The 19,658-nt window shown below is 48.3% G+C and overlaps 5 protein-coding genes and 1 non-coding gene across 6 annotated transcripts; 5 read left to right on the forward strand and 1 right to left on the reverse strand.

The window, feature by feature from the left end:
* Positions 1-1,546: 1,546 nt before the first annotated feature.
* Positions 1,547-2,882, reverse strand: F5891DRAFT_1037413 (FMN-dependent dehydrogenase-domain-containing protein). The gene is made up of 5 exons (XM_041361864.1): positions 2,836-2,882; positions 2,376-2,808; positions 2,158-2,320; positions 1,979-2,103; positions 1,547-1,922 (listed from the first exon to the last, which is right to left on the reverse strand). Exons 2-5 carry the CDS (start codon positions 2,424-2,426, stop codon positions 1,797-1,799), a joined length of 465 nt encoding a protein of 154 aa, XP_041225183.1. The 5' UTR covers positions 2,427-2,808; positions 2,836-2,882; the 3' UTR covers positions 1,547-1,796.
* F5891DRAFT_t80 lies at positions 2,699-2,780 on the forward strand. Its single transcript has one exon. It is a non-coding gene; the product is annotated as a tRNA-Phe (tRNA).
* A 515-nt stretch (positions 2,883-3,397) lies between the features above and the next one.
* F5891DRAFT_953395 (P-loop containing nucleoside triphosphate hydrolase protein) lies at positions 3,398-4,801 on the forward strand (the record flags this gene model as incomplete). The annotated part of the gene is made up of 6 exons (XM_041375179.1): positions 3,398-3,473; positions 3,532-3,585; positions 3,640-4,021; positions 4,071-4,227; positions 4,278-4,457; positions 4,508-4,801. Coding segments are annotated over 6 exons (1,143 nt in total), but the record flags the coding sequence as incomplete, so codon positions are not given.
* A 1,363-nt stretch (positions 4,802-6,164) lies between these two features.
* Positions 6,165-8,755, forward strand: F5891DRAFT_389200 (riboflavin synthase domain-like protein). The gene is made up of 10 exons (XM_041371651.1): positions 6,165-6,562; positions 6,611-6,885; positions 6,934-7,209; positions 7,259-7,386; positions 7,432-7,604; positions 7,652-7,801; positions 7,859-7,967; positions 8,015-8,158; positions 8,211-8,433; positions 8,485-8,755. The coding sequence occupies exons 1-10, from the start codon at positions 6,383-6,385 to the stop codon at positions 8,627-8,629; spliced, it is 1,803 nt and encodes a 600-aa protein (XP_041225185.1). The 5' UTR covers positions 6,165-6,382; the 3' UTR covers positions 8,630-8,755.
* A 132-nt stretch (positions 8,756-8,887) lies between these two features.
* Positions 8,888-11,950, forward strand: F5891DRAFT_388974 (uncharacterized protein). The gene is made up of 20 exons (XM_041371650.1): positions 8,888-8,904; positions 8,975-9,292; positions 9,403-9,457; positions 9,520-9,534; positions 9,600-9,626; positions 9,688-9,736; positions 9,789-10,104; positions 10,165-10,282; positions 10,333-10,347; positions 10,406-10,428; positions 10,476-10,499; positions 10,554-10,633; positions 10,682-10,715; positions 10,776-10,905; positions 10,958-11,159; positions 11,212-11,235; positions 11,285-11,354; positions 11,407-11,622; positions 11,677-11,845; positions 11,900-11,950. Exons 2-19 carry the CDS (start codon positions 9,131-9,133, stop codon positions 11,827-11,829), a joined length of 1,713 nt encoding a protein of 570 aa, XP_041225186.1. The 5' UTR covers positions 8,888-8,904; positions 8,975-9,130; the 3' UTR covers positions 11,830-11,845; positions 11,900-11,950.
* A 4,968-nt stretch (positions 11,951-16,918) lies between these two features.
* Positions 16,919-19,658, forward strand: F5891DRAFT_1232582 (common central domain of tyrosinase-domain-containing protein; the record flags this gene model as incomplete). Its single annotated transcript, XM_041369589.1, has 15 exons — positions 16,919-17,252; positions 17,309-17,318; positions 17,370-17,424; positions 17,475-17,578; positions 17,631-17,805; positions 17,860-17,932; positions 17,992-18,097; positions 18,147-18,325; positions 18,374-18,398; positions 18,450-18,474; positions 18,535-18,559; positions 18,610-18,692; positions 18,744-18,879; positions 18,928-19,485; positions 19,561-19,658. Exons 1-15 carry the CDS (start codon positions 16,937-16,939, stop codon positions 19,656-19,658), a joined length of 1,968 nt encoding a protein of 655 aa, XP_041225187.1. The 5' UTR covers positions 16,919-16,936.

The following is a 19,658-nucleotide window of genomic DNA, read 5'->3' on the forward strand; positions in this document are numbered from 1 at the left end:
CCAACCTGAAGTCAATGCTCCCCCTAAGTCCAAGGCGATTCGGAGCTTGAATTTGAGCTTATCAACAAGATCAGTGATAATGAGGGTAGGGTATATACCTTGATGGATCCCCAACCACTGGGGTTCGCGATGGAGCGCCAACGCCTAGCAGCGCTCATGACGAATCCTCGGCCAGAGGTCCGGGAACGACTCCTCAAATGCATGGTACTCGTAATCAGCATCGTTGTTGCTTCTACGCACGGCATCCTACAATCAATATATCCCAAAGATCCCGAGCCCTATCACACTTCAGCGCTAACTGGGCAAGACTGGGTGATCGAGTTGCTCACTGGTCACCCAGAGCGCATCAGGTGTGAGCTTGGCATGCGCGCCAATGCATTTGTGGAGCTTATCTCCGAGCTTCGCACCATGGGCCATTCAGACTCCAAGTTTGTGTCCCTCGAGGAACAACTTGCGATTTTTCTTTACACCTCTGTGACTGGCCTATCAATCAGGCATGTTGCGGAGAGATTTCAACGCTCGAACGAAACGATTTCACGGTGAGTTTATTTTATTTTATTTCAAGTGACAGTATCTAATAGTATGTAGTTATTTCCGCAAGATGCTTATCATCTTCACGTCGGACCCGTTCTATTCAAGATACGTGCGCTTTCCAGATGGTTCGGTCCCCCGCAAAATTCGGAAGAACCCCAAATGGTGGCCCTTTTTCAAGGACGCTATTGGGGCGATCGACGGCAGTCACATCCACGTCACGCCTAAGGCCATCGAACGTCCGGTGTATCGTAATCGCAAGGGCTTCGAGTGGAGCTAGTGATGGACGTAGAGGTGGCGGCAGTGCTTAATGGGCCTGCAGAAGCGGGAACAGCAGCAGCGCTTGGAGCAGCAGGAACAGCAGCAGCGCTTGGAGCAGCAGGAACAGCAGCAGTGCTTGATGGGCCAGCAGCATCCGCAAGATCGTTATCAGCATTGGTGGTGGAGGGAGCAGCGCCACCTGGACGGAAGACGTGCCGCCCTCTAGCGCCGCCCAATGGGATGATGGTCTGCATTTTTTCATAATGCTCCCATCCCCTGTTGCGGAAAGGACGCATGAGGTTATTTGCCTGACAAAAGTCAGCGCTCAAATCAATATGACGAAGAGGGGACATACCTTGACATACGATGTCCATACAGCCGCAGCCGCAGTTCCTTCAATCCCAGCTCCAGTCTCATTGTCCCAGTGGACCCCTGTCTGGTTGCGGTACTTCTCGATAGCATGAAATATGTTTTTAAGCTAGATGAGACTCGTCAGCTTAGATCAGATGAGATCAAATAGGGCTTACTGATGTCCACTTGTTTCGAGTTGATTTCGCTGTCTTCAGTGGACCTGCGCGAGTGGATTGAAGCGCCTCATGATTGTTGATGAACTCTGCAGCAGAGCCAAGAACCTGCTGCTTGAAGTTGCCTGCCCCTTCAGCCTCTGAGCGATGATCATAGAGATAGTCTACAAGGGTAACAGTCTCGACATCATTCCACTGCGCTGGTGGGGCCTTGGAGTGAGGGGGAGCATTGACTTCAGGTTGGGCCATGAGAAGAGTAGTGTACTGTGCACAGATCGCAGTGATCGCGACCGCACCAGCAAAAAGCCTCTTACGCCGCTCTAGGGTTAGATGAGGGTATACATCCATTGATAATATGTACAGTAGGAGAGAAGCAAGGTTCGAGCTCCGACATCTCGGAACGATGCCGGTGAACATTTTCGCAAACATGCCAAAGCAAATATTGAAAAATATCGAAAATATCGAGTTGCCGAACTAGCTCTAAGGAATCCCGCAGGCGGCGGCAGCCCTTGCAGTCGCGAGTTCACCGTCTGCATGCAAGATACCCTGTACACCTATGGGTGCGATGAAAAGAGGTGCGTGGAACTTTTGTCCAAAGATCGTTGTCTACCCAGATACAGAAATACATTAGACAGGGGTATCACGCGCTCATAAATACTCACTTCGACATTTCGGTTAGTGCAGTCCCTGAGCATTGCAGGAACGATTTTCCACCGGTTGAACGCGCGCCTATTTGTGGCGTCTGTCGAGCACGTTCCCGCACTCCCAAATGTGTACATGTATGCCGCTAGCACCCTCGTTCGAATCAAGAGTTGAGACTTGAGCGAATGATAATACTCACGGAGATGGTCTTTCATCACCTCCCGGGCTGTGTCCTCTATCTCTTTCACTGCGAAAGAGCCCAGAACAGGTGGTTTTGCATGTCCATAGATATCACCAAAGTATTTCATCCATTGAGTTGATTGCACAGGAGCAGCCGACATGGTAGAGAGGTGATGGAGAGTCTGGGAAGGCGACAGTGGTCAGTATGACTTATTTAAGACAGCTTCAACCACTAACATCTACCCGATAAGCTGATGTAGCTAGAGAACGTGATAGGGATTGAAGCATTCGATTCTAACCGGTGACAGAAGTTATCGGCTGCCGATTCAGACACATGATTTCCCCTTACGAGAATATCATGTTTATATATCCGGAGCGGGCCCGTTCTTCCGCTTGCCACGGGCACTAGAGGCTGATTCGGGGAACGTTCAGCTGGCTTCAGGGAATCAGGGTTCGCCAACAGATGTCCACGTAACAACTACCATTCACCGTGAGATCCAAGCTGACCTAGATAGGATGTAGTGTCGACTTATAGCCGTCGAGTAGAGCGCTTGATCGAAGCCGGGATAGCTCAGCTGGGAGAGCAACAGACTGAAGTGTGATGTTTTCTGGAGGTCCCGTGTTCAATCCACGGTCCTGGCATCTCTTTTTGCTTTACTTTGGCGACAAGCACGATGGGACTATGGACTAGTCAGGATAAAATGACAAAAGCTAAACTTATGCAATCTCGGAGAAGGAGAGCCTCACTATTAGGCCATGACTCAGCCGCTGAACATGTTTCCAATCAAGTTTGGCTCTATTGAATTCTAAAGCTCTTGTCAAATACATATAAACAACACTATGAAAATCTTGTGAGATTCACGACCGTTACCGACCACGCTGCTGCCAGTCATCACGTCCTCCTTCTCAATTCTTAGAAGTTGCGGGCACGAGGATATACTCTCTGACTGCAGAATACATTATCAAGCTTATTTTCCTCTTCGATGGCATCTTCCCTGAGCACAAGACGCTTAATAATCCTGGATGGTATGCTTTACCGTCGGTTTCGTTTACAAATGCTGCTTACTATGCTGATACGTTTGCAGTTGCTCTATTCCTAGCTTCACAGGTGATTATTCGATTTGTCAATCATTTTGCTCCCGAGAGCTGAGGATCTGCGTTAGGCAGCAGTTTACTGTGCTATTCGCGTGCGTCTCCGCAATGGAAATTTCTGGGAAGCATAGTTAACATGCTTGTAGTGGTACTTCAAGCGGAGTGACGACCGGACAACAAAGAGTGCTGAAGCAATCAAGAAGATTATCGGGCAAAAGAACCTCAAGCTAGACGAGTATGAGAGTGCGTGTGACTCTTCGGCTGCGCGCCACTTCCTGCTGACCTCTGGAACTTCTTGCAGGAGCGATATCAAAGGAGGTTGTTCACCCAGACGAAATTACCGTCCGATTTAACGGTTTGTCCCCCGTCTTCTTTAAATGAATCTCCAATGCCAACCAAGATTTCTCAGACATCGGGGGTCTGGAATCAATCGTATCGTCTCTCCGCGAAACCATAATTTATCCTTTGATCCATCCCGCTCTTTTCACCTCAGCGTCTCCCCTCCTCGGGGCCCCAAAAGGTGTTCTACTCTACGGACCTCCGGGATGTGGGAAGACTATGCTCGCTCGTGCGCTGGCCAAAGAATCAGGCGCAACATTCATTAACGTTCCCGCATCAACACTCACAAATAAGTGGTTTGGTGAATCCAACAAGCTAGTCGCAGGTCTGTTCAGCCTCGCCCGGAAGGTCCAACCTGCGATCATATTTGTCGATGAGATCGATTCCTTCCTGAGGGAACGCCGCGGAGATGACCACGAGGTCATGGGTATGATGAAGGCAGAGTTCATGACGTGAGCGATGCCTTTTCAGCTCGAACCTTGGCTGATCTTGGATACTTAGTTCTTGGGATGGCTTGACATCGGGGTCTGACAGGATACTAGTGCTCGGCGCGACAAACAGACCAGGTGACATCGACCCTGCAATTCTGCGACGCATGCCGAAGCGGTTCGCTGTGGCTCTTCCAGATGCAGAACAGAGATTCAAAATTCTGTCCCTAGTACGTATCTATATCACCGATGGACAATTACTCGCTCTGAACTCCATTAGATGCTCAAGGACACGAAACTGGATCCTCAGCTTTCCCTGCGCCTCCTTGCTTCTCAGACAACCGGATTCTCTGGTTCTGATTTGCGCGAATTATGCCGCAACGCTGCGATGGTCCCAGTGAGGGAATGTATGCGCGCCATGGAGCACGACGAAGAAGCGTTGATGAAGGTTGAGAAAGAGGTACGCTTTTTCAGATGTCATCCGTGGATCTCATCGACTGAACATACAAGGGCTTCAACATGCGTTCGCTCACCCTCACCGATTTCTACGACGCGGAGGGATCGACGCTCCAACCACCCGATCCAGAGGATGAACCCATATCATTGCAAGCATTCATCGACACACATCCAGAGCTGAGTATGCAGACAGACAAGGATCTTGCAACAAAGGAAGTTTTGGTTATCGAGGAAGTTTCCGAGTACGAGAGTGATAACGAGTCAAGACTCCAAACCGATGACGAATCGACGGTACTTGGCGGCGACGATGCATCGGCACTGAAAGATGAGAACAATGGCAACTCATGATATCTATCCCATTTATTACGTCTCGTTTCATGGACTGCATTATCGAGTAGCACTGATTATCATCATATAGAGTAGACATAGCTGATCATCTCCACTTTGAGAAAATCGATACAAGAGAAACAATCTGGTTGGATATTGTAGGATTACCTTCATCATGCAGGCTATTGCCGCAGGACGGCATGCATGCTATATAATCTCCTGAGGGGCCCAACCTCCAAACAAAGTGAAGAGTTTTGGGGCGGCGCAGAACATCGCTATTATCGGTATCAACCGCCGTCCCATGTTCTCGTCCTCCAGGTGCTCGGGTTCTTACGTCAAGTTACCTCCCTTACCATTGGTTACCAGGAACAAGAAGAATCCACGACCTCCAGGTCTTAGGTATGTTTTTGTGTATTGTGTTAGCAGATATGCTCACAAAGAGGTCCGCACGTAAGCCGCAACAGTGCTTAGGGTAGAAGCAGGGTAGGCCCAAAGGCGATACGTTCAGGTTGTCGGATGCGATAGCTACGCCAGCCATTGCTGTGATGATCATGGTGGTGAATGAGGTGAATATCATCGCTAAAATCTGACAATGCCCTATGAGTCGAAACCTACGTTGGCTTCTATACGCAGGTAGCGCAAGGGCAGCCAGTCTGCATGTGCCTGCATCGCTGATAAAACAGACGCATGTTAGTGCCATTGGGCAGAACTCGGGGAGTTTTGCCAACCAGTTTGGCAAAACTGGTTATGTGTCGCGGCGTGCTTTCCGCCCATAGTTCGCAACGTATCTAGAGAGCACTTTTGATAAGCAGTTCGATAGCGCATATAATGATATAAATATGCTAATATAAATTTTTCTGAGCCCAGAATAGACGAGAAGTGTCTCGTCGATCGTATATACTGCATATGCGACATATCGATCCGTTCGTCATCGGAGGTCGAGAACAATGCAGGCAGCTGGATGGTACACGGTCAAGACAAGGAAGATGTAGTGACAAAGGCATAGACGTAGTCATCAAAGAGGTCATGTTGAGGCCATTCGCATCGAGGCGGCATAAGAGGGCTCGGTGTCTCTCTCCACTCCCATGTTCCTTCCGGCATATGATCGAACTCGGTACCGTCAGCGTTGCGCACCACGCCATCTACATCTTCTAAATCCGGCCCGAACGTAAATGCAACGCTGCAGCGGTTATGCGCTGGAGTCTCGTAGGTCGATGCTAAAGAGCATCGAAGTAGCCAGCCATATCTCTGTCTCCGCTCCTTGTATTAGTTGTCCTGTGAAAATTTGAATTCATGGTCTTATGTAATTAACAATTGTTTGTTGTTGTGTGGTACGCATATTCGGCAACTTATGCCATTATGGCGACGCCGCTTGTCAACACTTGTCAGACCATACTTAGGTTGAAGCGTGGTGCGCGTGACGCCCTAGGCTGGAATATCGGATCTTTCGGCTACTAGGTGGTCTTTCCGAAGTCCAATCCATCGTGACAGTTATCTGGTGACTTCTAGCTCCTGGAGTCAGACCTTGAAAGAAGAAGGCAAACGTTCTTTTTTTCACAGCTGTCTGAAGATCTGCCTTCATGTTCATTAGACGTCCAACATATGTCTACACACGGTGATCATGGAACAGAAGAATATCAACATTCATCTGCGTCTCGCGAACTTTTGATCCTCTACGCTACGGAAACAGGTACAGCTCAAGAGACTGCTGATCGCATTGCGAGGGAATGTCGAAGAGTCCATTTTCACTGTCGTGTGCAGAGCATGGATGCGTATCCACCAGTACGCGGCTTCCTAATCGTTGTAACATGATATTCAGGTCCTGTGCAGGAAACATTGATTTCGGAACACTTGGTCATCTTCGTGGTTTCGACCACTGGCTGGGGAGCTGAACCCAGAGCCATGAGTTCATTATGGAACATGCTGTTGAGGTCCGATCTCCCAAATGATCTATTTGAGGACATGGATTTCTGCGTGTTCGGCCTTGGAGACACGGCCTATGAAAAATTTTGTTGGCCGGCGAAGAAGTTATCGAGAAGGATGCAGAGTTTGGGAGGGTATGAAATTTGCTCACGAGGAGAAGGAGACGAACAGCATCGCATGGGGTGTGTATTCTTTGTTTACTATGTTTCGCGTGGCTGATCAAAGTGCAGGGTAGACGGTGCATTGGACCCATGGATTGAATATCTCCTAGAAGTTCTCATACAGCTCTACCCACTACCGCACGAGCAAGATAATATTCCTGCTGGTCGACCACCCCCTCGCGTATCCTTGAGCAATGTGGGATCCGATACGTCGCTGAATCCAGATCCTCTAGATGAGGACACGAAGTTTCATACAGCTTCGGTGAAATGTAACAAAAGGATCACTGCGGAAGATTGGTTTCAGGATGTACGCCATTTCGAGTTCTCCTTCGAAGATGATATAAAGTACGAGTCTTTGCCTTTGGAATTTGCAGCTACTGATGGGAAAACTCAGATATAATCCTGGAGATGTTGCTGTGATCCATCCGTCTGCACCTGCATCAGAAGTCGACTCTTTCCTTGTCACCATGGGCTGGGCAAATGTTGCCGATAATTTCTTCACAGTTGAACATACAATGTTAGGTACGACAAACCAGGACCCAGTAAACTTCATCTGATATCTTACAGATCAAACGTTGCCCGACCATCTGCCGAAATTTGTTTCCCTTCGAATCCTATTCACACGCTATCTCAACTTCAATGCTGTGCCCCGTCGCTCTTTTTTCCAACTGCTGCGATATTTTGCTGTCGATGAGCTCGAACGCGAAAAACTTGATGAATTTGTATCGATAGAAGGAGCGGTACGTCGAGTTTCCTCGGTTTTCTACCTTTTATTGAGGACGTGCAGGACGAAATGTATGATTATTGTCAACGCGTGAAACGTACGATCTGGGAAGTGTTGTCCGAGTTCCGGTCCGCAAGGATACCGAGAGAGTATGTCTTTGACTTGTTCCCTCCGCTGAGACCGAGAGAGTTCTCAATTGCTAGTTCCATCGAGGTGAGCTCGAGTTAGAATGCGTTCACTGCAGTTCGATTCACCTCTGGGTTTCATCAGTTCCATCCCCGTGAAATCCATCTCTGTGTTGCTATAGTGCGCTATCGTACAAAGTTGAAAATTCATCGGAAAGGCGTCTGTACTAGTTATCTATCAGGGCTCAAATTAGGTCCGCATGGCGTTCTAGCGTAGTTGCTGAACTCATATCATCTCCAGGAGATACTCTTCGTATCGGTCTCAGAAAGGGCTTCATTTCACTTCCTACGGATCCAAACACACCGGTGGTGTGTGTGGGTCCTGGGACAGGCATCGCACCCATGCGTGCCGTCATTGAACAACGCATACACAAGGGACACACTAGTATGTTTGGCTGTCTTTATATCAGCTCAGAGTTGATCCTTGATGACCCCAGATACTACCTTATACTTCGGTTGCCGTTCTGCACACAAGGATCAGCATTATCACACGGAATGGGAATCTCATGCGGAAGAACGAAAACTTCGCTACCGCGTTGCGTGCTCTCGTGATGGACCAGAGGGCGTCAAACGGACGTATGTACAAGATCTGATGAAAGAGGATGCACAGTATATTTGGACAATGCTGGGGCAGCAACAAGGCATCCTAATCATTTCAGGGTGGGTCCAGATTATATGTAACACGTGGTGAACTCTAAGCCTTTATGATAGTTCTTCGAACAAAATGCCCACTGCCGTCCGTGAAGCTGTGCGAGGTGCAGTGGAGAGGTTCGGAGGAAGGTCGAATGCTGAGGCTGTGGAGTATGTTGCTGCGATGGAGAGGGAGGGAAGGTTAATTGAGGAATGTTGGAGCTGAGAATATCCAAAACTAGTGAGCATCAAATCGTGAAGAAGACGATACATTTTGATAAGCAGATTTCGCAATTTACGTTGGTTGCATCAACCTTCGGGCTAGCCTGCAATCATTCAAATCTGCAAAACCACTGAAATGAACGCTTGTATGATCCCACGAATTGGATATCTTCGGATGTGGATAGCTGCAGACACTCTTCTGGCGCAATGAATTCATCATATTGAAATCATTTCGAAACAAGTATTGATTACAAACTAACAGCAATACATACACACTTGGTGAGAAAGCCATCCTTATGTTGTACTTGTGAATGGCATTTGATCGGGCAGGTTCGCCACACTTCAATAGGTTTTCGGCGAGCGACGGTGTAATCAGTGACGGAAAAGGAAACAAAGATAAGATGTGAGGTGATGTTGAGGTATAAAAACGCGCATGAGAATTTCCATTATAGAACGTTCCTTGCTTTTGTTCTTGCCTTTTTGAATCGACCTGGGTAAATAGAGAATGGCTGAAGTCGTGTCGCCCGCAGGAATCCTCCCTCACATACCTGACGACCTCACACTTGCGCAGTTCATATTGGATGCAGAACATGTCAGGAAGCCCGTTCGTAAGAATGATGCCTGGATTATTGATGACCAGAGTGGGAGAAAGATCGGACTTGAGGAGGTGAGTGTAGTCAGCAATTATTTGCTGGGTAATGTGCAAAAATTGATTTGGGGTTAACGTTATCTGCTGTTCCGGTTGATGGTTGCCACGGCTAATCGTATACCTCACAGCTCAGAACTCGGACGTATGGTCTGGCTAATGCGTTGAGTATCCGCTACAACATCCGTTCGTTCTTTACGTTTCCATAATACTGACCTGTGTATACTGACTCCTCTGGCTCCGCATAGAGGAGGACGATGTTGGTAATGACACTATAATTCAAGCACTTGCAAGTATTGATGATTCCCTCATTCTGCGCGCCTGGTAGTGTTGATCTACAGTCCAAATCATACTGGTATGCGAGCTAGCTTCGCCACACGCAGTGTATGTCTGGTCTGACAGTATGAATTCTGTAGATTACCTCGTGGCTGCTTGGGCGGCTCACAGACTTGGTGCTGCCGTATCGTATGCTCAACTCCTCTAAGTCGCCTAAAACATCCTGAAACACGCCCACAAGCGGTGCCAACCCGCTATTCACAGTCGACGAACTTGTATATCAAATCAATACAGTAAAAGCAGCCGTCATTATCACGCACCCGGACTCGCTCAAAGTAGCCCTGTCGTCTGCACATGCCGCTGGTGTATCCACGGATCGCATCATTCTTTTTGACGTCGAGGGTGCGGATACCGCGCAGAAATTGACTGTGCAAGCTTTGGTTTCGCAAGGTCTTGCGAGTGTTCAAAACTTCACGGAACGGAAACTTGCTCCTGGTGAAGGGAAAACTAAGGTGGCCTTTCTGAATTTTTCCAGCGGGACCACTGGTCGCCCGAAGGTGAGCACGTATTCCGTAAGAACCTGCAAGTGGATAAAACATGCACATTCTATGCATTAGGCCGTTGCAATTCCCCACTACTCACCGATTGCAAATATCATTCAGCTTGCCACGCACCACAAAGTCGGCGAGGAATATGCTGGTCAAAGATTTGAACCTGGTGACATATGCTGTGGCGGTGCGTGCGTTACTATCCATCTGAAGAGCTCGGCTTGATTGACTGTGCAGTGCTTCCTTTATATCGTGAGCCATTACCGTTCTTGCAACGTCGTTATGTTGTTTTGAAAATGGGTATTTCCAGATATCTATGGATTGGTGTTCAATGTACGAGCTCAGTTCATTTGGTTGTTGCATTGCTGAATATCTTGTAGGTCCATTATATCTTTTTCTGCGGAGTGCGTCGATATGCTTCTGAGTCTGTACTTGCGTATTGACTGAAGCACATCCAGATGACGCTTGTCTTAACAGCGAAATATAACTTTCTGGACTTTTTAAAGAATATAATCAGGCACCGCATTACTCATCTTGTGTATGTCGTCCTCGAGCTTTCTTTGACTTCACCTGAGCATGACTTTAGGTTGGTCCCCCCGCAAATTGTACTACTATGCAAGGTCGGCGAGTCGTAATCCCGGAATGATTAGGTGTCTCACCTATCTGCGTTTGCCATTCAGCACCCAGCTGTCAAGAGTTACGATTTTAGTCATGTTCGATACATCAACTCGGGCGCTGCACCCCTGTCTCGTGAGGTAATGGAGCAACTTGCTCAGATATTCCCGAATGCCGCACTTGGGCAGAGCTATGGTTAGTCCACCTCTGAATGATGTGTGTCCACGTCTCATTTCAGCGGCCATAGGCCTTACCGAATCAGGGCCTGTTATAAGCAGTTGGGCACTAGATAAGAAATCTGACTTGAGTGGTGGCACCGGCCAACTCCTTCCCGGTATTATCGGTCGCGTGGAGAAACCCGATGGCACTCTTGCCGACTTTGACGAACCTGGAGAACTTGTCGTAAAGACGCAGGCGCTTGCGCTTGGTTATGCAAACAACCTAGAAGCGTATGAAATCATCTTCCTTATGCTACTCACGTATTAACCGTGATGTAATCAGAACGAAGGAAACCTTTGTAAACGGGTGAGTAGGTAGGCCTTCAATTTACTGATGACTGACGATTCGCTTCCAGATGGCTCCGTACCGGTGATGAGGTGATGATGAACCGCAAGGGCGAAATCGTAGTCCTTGACCGGTTAAAGGTTGGGTGACTGACCTTAGACTGTTGTCTCACCTGACCGAGTACCCCTACAGGAAATGTTGAAGGTCCGTGGATTCCAGGTCGCACCTGCCGAACTCGAAGGGTGCATTCTAGACCACCCCGACGTGACTGATACGTGCGTGGTTGGAATACAAGATGAATATAGTGGTGAATTACCACTGGCATTCGTTGTTCTCCGCCCTGAGGCCGTCAAACGTGTCGAAGAAAGTCCTCCAGCTGCGGAGGAGATCAAGGCGTCTATTATGAAGGTAAGCGCTTCGAATCACCAGAGAACGTGTGGCGCTTATATTCCAACTTTACAGCACGTTGCTGATAACAAAGTTGGCTACAAGAAGCTCGCTGGAGGTGTCGAGATCATTGATGTTATCCCGAAGAACCCTAGCGGTAAACTTTTGAGGAGGGTGCTAAGAGACAAGGCCAGGGAGATGCGGATGAAACCCAAAGCGAAGCTGTGATATGGTGGTCCTGGTTGTGAGTCCTCTGTACACTGAATTATACCATTGTTTGTCATTCTTTCGTCGATAGGTCCTCCTACAGTCGCGCACTCTTCAGTACACCATATGTATGATACTGAATGATACTGAACCTTCCGACATTCATAGAATTGTTGATTCAACACAGGAAGAGGGGTCGTTTTCTAGTCTAGAATACATTAGCGGTCCTCAAAGTTAAAATCGTAGAAATTTCAAGAGGTAAGAAATTTGCGACTTGCCGATAATTAGAACTCCGACGATGACAAATCAAGCTCATATCTTACCACCGCCCATCATCATCGTACCTTACCGTGACCATCATATTGATAACGTTCTGCAACGACATCGGAAGATGCCTCGAGAATTGGATCGCAAAAAACTACTTCGTAGTCTGAAGCAAACAACAAATGACCTTACGATTGCGCGATACATGGAGTTGATTGAATTTATGGTGGATCAGCTCCTCGAGGAGGGCTCTGACAATAGCTCTGATAAGGGATCGGATGGTGATAGTGGGTCAGATGTCAGCATACGGACCGCATCGCCAACTTGGCCTGAGTCCCCGACGTCATCCGTCATATCCACGTTGTCCATCAGCTCTCTAGTAACCTCGCTTTCAACAGCATATTCTGATGTCCTATCACTCGATATCCCAGACATGTGCGATCAAGTGTTTATGCACTTTATTGATGCGATCGGGGCACTGCATGATGAAGTGGAGAAGTGTCGGGTACTTGACGTGCGTCCATCTCTGACTCGCGCACCGCAGTTACACCTGCTGCAAGAATGGGCGCTGCTCTCACCTGAAAAGTTTCGCCGCAAGCTTCGCGTTGATGCAGAGGTATTCAACAAACTCACAACATTAATCCAAGCCCACCCCATTTTCCATAATAACTCGAATAATCCACAACTTCCTGTCGCCGTCCAGCTCGTGATCTTTCTCAATGGTGTTGGCCATTATGGCAATGCTGCGACTACTGAAGACATATCCGATTGGGCTGGAGTGTCCGTAGGGACCATCTACAACTGCTACAAGCGAGTCATGATCGCGATCTTGCAACTGCATGATCGCGCCATACATTTTGATCCGCTCGATCGTGAGGACCAGATTGAGCGAGAGCGGGCAAAAGCGTACGTGGAGCAGAAGACATGTCGTGAGTGGCGCGGCGGTTTCCTTTGTGTAGATGGGACTCCGTCCCCTCTACACAAGAAGCCCGGTTGGCACGGCGAAGGGTTCTTTGACAAGAACTCTTGACTACTCTCTAACAGCCCAGGTAAGTATCTACTATCGGCTCAGTGTGCAGCGCAGCGACTTACAATCCAAAAGGTCGTCATATTCCCTCATAATCTGCATATCGTTGACTACGTCATTGGCGTACCCGGGAGTCTTCACGACTCGAACGTATTTGCACGAACGAGGGTCTCCCGGCATCCCAAGTCGTTTTTTGGTGCGGGAGAGTGGTTGTGGGCGGACTCGGCGTATGCTGCGCGAATTTGGTGTGTGCCGCCGTACAAACGGCCAGCGGGAGGGTCTTTGACGGCCGAGCAAAGGACATTCAATTATAACCTGTCAACAGTGAGCATCAGTACTAATATACTTTTGTCGTCCTCACCCAGTGTCTAGGTCCGCGTTCGTTCAGAGCACTTCTTCGGCTCTATCAAGGGCCGGTTCCAATCACTGCGGGAGCTTCGCATCCCAATCCAAAGCCAGAAGGACCTCGACTACGCGAACATGTGGATCCGTTCGTGCTTCATTCTGCACAACTTAATTGTTGAAATTGAGGAAACAGAAAACCGCGAAGACTCAAACATATGCTTCTATCAGCAAACTCGGAGATTGAGGCGAGCTGACGGTGACGGAGGAGAGGATGATCAGCAACAGGGTGGCGCAGTAGGTGATCAGACTTACATTGGAACTGTGGGGCAGGATTTTCGTAACACGTTAAAGACGCGGTTGCTTTCGTCGTTGGAGCGAAGGTAGTTAGTATTATATTAAATGTACTTGTACCTATACATATTCCTTTTGGCTCGCAAGGTCACGCTTGAGATTTTCTCGAGAAAGGAGCGTTTTAGCGAGCTCTAGGAGGGGTCAGTAGCGCTTGAGATTTTCTCAAGAAAGGAGCGTTTTGGCGAGCTCTAGGAGGGGTCAGTAGCGCTTGAGATTTTCTCAAGAAAGGAGCGTTTTGGCGAGCTCTAGGAGGGATCAGTTGTGCTTGAGATTTGCTCGAGAAAGGAGCGTTTTAGTGAGCTCTCTGAGTTGGCACCATCGAGTACAACATGGAATGCATTTCCTGAAAACCTGTTACGTGACAACATAGTGCAAACCTACTTAGTTTTGATCAAGACCACGCTCCAAAGCAATACGACGAATTCGAGCCTCCTCCTCCTCCCGACGTGCACGAGATAGCTCAATCTCAATTCTTGCAAATTCCATCTGTTGAGTCATCCTCTCCTGCTGGTGCTGATGATCTTGGTCAGATAGAAGCATCGCATGCTCCCGCTCATCACGAGCACTGCGGGCCTTGAGATCACGAGCCCAAATTTCGGTCTCAAGTTTCATGCGTTTATAGCGTTCGTGCTCCACACGATCCTCACGTTTGCTGTTAAGGTGCGTCATTATGGAATCTGCCGTCTGAGACATCCTATCTGCAGCAGCAGAGGTCTGATCGAGAGTGCTGCCACCAGGGCGTTTGCGTGATGAAGAGGGGGGGCGACTAGATTGAGGTGAAGCACTCTGAGTAGGTGCACGTGCACGAGACTGCTTTGTAGAAAGAGAGGGTGAACTTGCGCGACTTCCTTTGAGTGAGCTGACGCGAAGAGACTGCAGCGCTCGGCTAGCACCAATGTCCGAATCTTCCGAGTCAATGGGTGTGGATTGAGGGCTAGCTGATGACTCCTTGAAATCAGAAAAGAAAGGTGAATTGTGGGTGGTGCTTTGATTGGGTACTGGTGAGCGCTCAGGAGAGTTCAGCGATATCACGCCGTGTGTGTTGGAAGTTGTGATGGGAGGAGGTTGGGGTCATTGGTACCAGTGTGGTAATGGAGCGAGTGAGAATGAGTTGGGCGTGTCGCTAGGACCATGGTCCGAAAATAACAGTGGGGATGGTGCTGACAACGGTGATTCGAATGACTCCATGGAGGGGGGCTGGTCAACCATCATATCATCTGGTGCATCTATAATGCCAGCATCACCTGTAGTATGAGCGCTGATCTCAACTATTTCTCCGTCCTCGGCATCCTCATCTGTGTGAGTGTCATCGTCGCCTGCGGCCGGTGCTTGTGGTTGCTTTGAGATAGCGAAATGTTCTAATGCAGCGGACGCAAAATCTTGCCCTGTATCCGCTGTAGAGAAGGCGTAATTGAAAGCTGGGTTTGTGCGCCACCAGCCATGAAGCTCAGGCCACCAGGGAAATTTTTTGAGCTTTGTATCTAACAGAGATACGATTAAGACATGTGCAGTTCAACAGCGGCTAAAACTTACCAATCAACGACTTCATCGTTGGATCCTCTTGCAGCTCTGCATATGTCTTTCCGGCTCCTGACTGCTTGAGCTCCTTGTTGAACTCGTTATATTTTTTCTTGAGCCTAAAACATCTGATCAGTGATTCTAGTGGGAGGAGAAACAATGCAGGAACGGGATACATACGTGCCGAAACGAGTTGAAACTGGTTTGATAAATGCCTTTGGGTCCTCCTTGAAAAGTCGTTGGACCTCCGGATCCTCGTCATTCGAAAATACGGCTTGTGCGACCTGTGAATAAAAGGTATCTCTCGAAGTTCCGCTCTGTTTCTTCTTCCGACCTTGCTCCTTCGCATCCTTTGCAGAATCGGAGAACAGCTTGATCCGTGCATCTTCGTTTTCCTTGCACCAGGCAAGGAGACGTTCCGTACGAGCGCTACGAACCCCCTCCCAATGAATAGTGCATTTCTTCCCAGTGTCCGTACTGGCGGACACACCGGCTCGAACTCCACCACCTCGACCTCTCTGTCCAGAGCGTGACATGATTCAGGGCGTTTATTATGACAACGATTGGTGATCGGATTGAATCTTTGGCACCATCGACGCCAGTAATGACGATGTCGAGTGACAGGGCAGGGCGGAGTTTGAACATGCCGTACCGGCAACGCAAAATCTTGCTGTGAATTTTTTTCTACGTTCGACTTTGAGAACCGTTAATGTGACCGTGGCCATTATAGCCTTTTGGAATCCGAGTAGTCCGTCGCGACAGTCCGCCAGGCGCCTTACATTGATCTCCACGCTCGCGCACCTTAGCACACCAAGAGTACTAGGCATGACTGAATACCTGACACGTAGACCTAGAGAAGAGTGCCAGTCACAAGCACGTTTCTACAGTGTTCAACTCAATCATTGAGGTTCCAAATATTCACATTTCGCTGTGGTCACTGCTGGCAACAATTCTGCCTAATCTGAAACATCGACGGTCATCTCGACTCCCCCTTTTCTCCCTGACTGATTCTATCTCCACATTACTAGAGGACTATGGGAAAGATCTTGGTGACCCTTCCCCAAATTCTGCTAAGAGTTTGCGAGAGTTGGAGACAAACTTCATTGACTCGCACCAAAGATGATTCTGGAAAAATTTCAATGACTCGGTCATACCGTAACTGTCTAACGGAAGAGATGTTCTCCGCAGTAGACTTCTTGGCCACTTTACCTGCTTATCACGTCTATGTTAATTGTCCTCACAAGTACTCGAGCTATCTTTCTACTGAAGTTACTGATAAGGTTCTTAGTTCGCGCAGGAACTATCATTGTACAAATCCTCCCTAATACATCGATGGTGCGCACAGTGCTCGATTCTGACGCTCCAGTAGTCGGGTGCTCTGTTCATGTCGTTCTGAATGTTCAAAGATAAGGCGTCAGGAATTGACAAACCTCTACCCGATCCAGCCAGCTTTCAATTGATTATATTTCAGCAATTCCCGCAAGGCCGCGATATCTGACTGACTGCTCCACATAATTGGACTCTGTCTGTGCACCTGCAGTGGGTATTTAAATACCACTCCTACCACACGATGGAACACCAGGTCATTTCTAATCTCTCGCTGCTCTGTGATCTACTTCAACAATGAACACTGTCGAATACCACTATCCCGTGATTGGCCGCAAGGGCACTGGAGGCGTATTTGATCGATTGCCTATCGAGACGCTGGAGAAGGACCATCCTTACCAATTTGCATTGTTCATCCTTGCCTTTGCCGCAATTCAGCAGCGTCCCGACGCTCTCCAAGTCATGGAAGAGCCTGCGGGCACGTTCATGGAAATTGCGTCGATTCACGGAAGGCCTTTCATTGAATGGGCAGGTGACCGCAACAATGACACCTCAACTGACTACAGCGCCACTGACAAGAAAGATACCGATCCCGTCCCTGCCAGATTCAGAGGTATTTGGTCCTTTCCCTCGCAGCTTTCCGTAGCCTGACAATGCTGCTTGTGACAGGTTATTGCAAGTAAGCTAGTATGCACTCTTTCGCTCTGTCGATTTTGAGACCTTTATTCAGCCATGGTGCCGTTGTTTTTCCTACTTGGCACCGTCCATATGTCATGCTTATTGAGGTATACGAACCCAATGACTATGACTGGCATGTTGCTCAATTGCTTTGTAGCAATCCATCGGAAACATTGCCGACCAATTGGCCCACGACATCGAAGCTAAAAACCCACATGAATGTGGAGTGTGGGTTAAGGCTGCCAAGGAACTGCGTTTTCCGTACGCATCAAGTCATTTCCGACACTTATTTAGATGATCATATTTCGCACAGATACTGGGGTTGGGCCGAGAAGGATGTTTCTGAGAATGGCCTTCCTCCTGTTCTGTATGAAGATAAAGTGGAAATCATGGCCGCTGGAGGTCAAAAACAAATCATTGACAATCCTCTCTCGTTTTTCTCGTTCGTCGATGAGATCCCATCGGACTTCGGTGATGAGACGCTCAGGGTATGCTGTTTTTACTTTTTCATAACGCAGAACTTGCTCAAATGTGGTTGGTAGACGGGACAAGTGGCATACTTCTCCAAGTGGCACAGGACATACCGCTATGCTGTTAGTACTGCGAATCCAGAAGGTAGTAACGTAGACCAGTTGCAAAAGCAAGTATTGATCGAGACATGTTACGCGAGGCAGGAACTGATTTAGACTTTATAAGGGCGTTCAAAGCCGGGGCAAAGGATCTCAGAAACAAAGTCGCTCAGCTCTTTGTAGTAAATGATAACGAAGATTCTGCATTAGCGTATGTCTTAGCTCCTGCTAGTCTTTTGCACCGACTGACATCTTGATAGCTGGGATGAATTTTCCAATCATACGATGCAATTGAAGAGAGAAATGGATAATTACAATTTCGGGTCACTTGAAGGAGTCCACGATGCTGTTCATACATTGGGTGTAGGCGACATCCATTTGTTTCAATCTTTGAAATATGCTTACTGCAGCAATGACTTAGGGTGGAACTGGACACATGGTTAGTTGTAAATACTTGCGTGCAAACGATACTGTTGATCTTCATTAGACACTTGCAGAGCGCCCCAGACTACGTGAGTAACTCCTCTGACTCACCACAATGATGCTGACCTCTCTTCAAATAGGCCGCCTTCGATCCTTTGTTCTTCCGTACGTGATTAGGTGCAAGCTACTTACATGCATCACTTACATGGATTTATTCCTCTCCAGTTCACCATTCGAATGTGGACAGACTGTATGTGCGATTTGGTTTAAGGAGATTTTCTCGTGACTGAATCCCCCAAGTGGCTCTATGGGAGTGGTGCTACACCGAGTACTGGATGGAAAGCGGGTATGAAATCAAAGGGCAATCATACCCTTGGACACAGGTATTGGGTTGGACGATGTTCCGACGCAAGTACTCAGTCGTTGTCTTTTAGCAACTCGGTACATATGCGCAAGTTTACAATGCACAGCTCCTTCCAGACGGGCCACTCCAACCATTCCGAACGGAACAAGGAGACTACTGGACCTCTTCTCAAGCTCGATTTTTGCATGCAGACGCCTACCCCAAGTGTACATAGCAATCTTGTTTATGGGATGACACAAGCTTACCTGAGTCAGATTATTCGTATCCCGAGTTGGCAGGCGTTAAAGTTAATCAAGCTCCCATGTCATCCGACGAGCGTGCTTTGGCACGTAAGAAAATTGCGGCCTACTACAGGTTTGATCCACAGACCACAGCGCAACAGGTGGCGGCACCCGCTTGGACGCAACTTCCTGTTCCAGACAACAACCATCCTGCCGTGCCAGCCGACCACGCTGTTATTCCTGAATATCGCACATTTGCTGTGCATGTGAAACTTCTGGAGCATGCTTTCAATGGCTCCTACTCATTCCAGCTCTACCATAAAGGAAATGATAATTCGCAGCTCATAGGTACTGTCGCAGTCTTTGCACGGCCAGACCATTCCCCCTGTAAAGCGTGTACTCTGCGTCGTGAGGCAGGGACTGTGATTCACGGCGTTATCCCCATTCCTCCCGCATTGATCGAGAGTATCATGAAATCAAACGCCGACGGCGAAACGGTGGCTACATTCGATCAGACACTCACTCTGTCATATCCCATATATTCACGCTTCTCTTCCGGACTTCGGACCCTGAGATCCGGTCCGGTCCGATGTATAGATCCGCTTCCGATCCGATTTACGATAAGCTTTCTAATTCATTTCCTGTTTCATATAACGTTAAACACAGCCTATTCGGTATTTCCTCTTCCCGGTGTTTCGGTTATGCTTATTACCGGTATGATTACTGATCCGTTAACCTATGTCTCATTTCCGACTCGCGTTTGA

The sequence above is a fragment of the Suillus fuscotomentosus genome, assembly GCF_016647785.1.
Source record: "Suillus fuscotomentosus strain FC203 chromosome Unknown F5891scaffold_31, whole genome shotgun sequence".
NCBI classification, from domain to species: Eukaryota; Fungi; Basidiomycota; class Agaricomycetes; order Boletales; family Suillaceae; genus Suillus; species Suillus fuscotomentosus.

What these genes read in the sequence shown, in the direction of transcription:
- F5891DRAFT_1037413 (XM_041361864.1), bottom strand. Translation starts at nt 2,426, where the DNA reads ATGCTTCAATCCCTATCACGTTCTCTAGCTACATCAGCTTATCGGGTA. An exon ending in GGTGATGAAAGACCATCTCC is followed by an intron (nt 2,104 to 2,157) that starts GTGAGTATTATC and finishes CGAGGGTGCTAG; the next exon opens with CGGCATACATGTACACATTT. An exon ending in GCACTAACCGAAATGTCGAA is followed by an intron (nt 1,923 to 1,978) that starts GTGAGTATTTAT and finishes GTATCTGGGTAG; the next exon opens with ACAACGATCTTTGGACAAAA.
- F5891DRAFT_389200 (XM_041371651.1), top strand. Translation starts at nt 6,383, where the DNA reads ATGTCTACACACGGTGATCATGGAACAGAAGAATATCAACATTCATCT. An exon ending in GACGAACAGCATCGCATGGG is followed by an intron (nt 6,886 to 6,933) that starts GTGTGTATTCTT and finishes ATCAAAGTGCAG; the next exon opens with GGTAGACGGTGCATTGGACC. An exon ending in CATACACAAGGGACACACTA is followed by an intron (nt 8,159 to 8,210) that starts GTATGTTTGGCT and finishes TGATGACCCCAG; the next exon opens with ATACTACCTTATACTTCGGT.
- F5891DRAFT_388974 (XM_041371650.1), top strand. Translation starts at nt 9,131, where the DNA reads ATGGCTGAAGTCGTGTCGCCCGCAGGAATCCTCCCTCACATACCTGAC. An exon ending in AAATTGTACTACTATGCAAG is followed by an intron (nt 10,716 to 10,775) that starts GTCGGCGAGTCG and finishes TTTGCCATTCAG; the next exon opens with CACCCAGCTGTCAAGAGTTA. An exon ending in AAGGAAACCTTTGTAAACGG is followed by an intron (nt 11,236 to 11,284) that starts GTGAGTAGGTAG and finishes ATTCGCTTCCAG; the next exon opens with ATGGCTCCGTACCGGTGATG.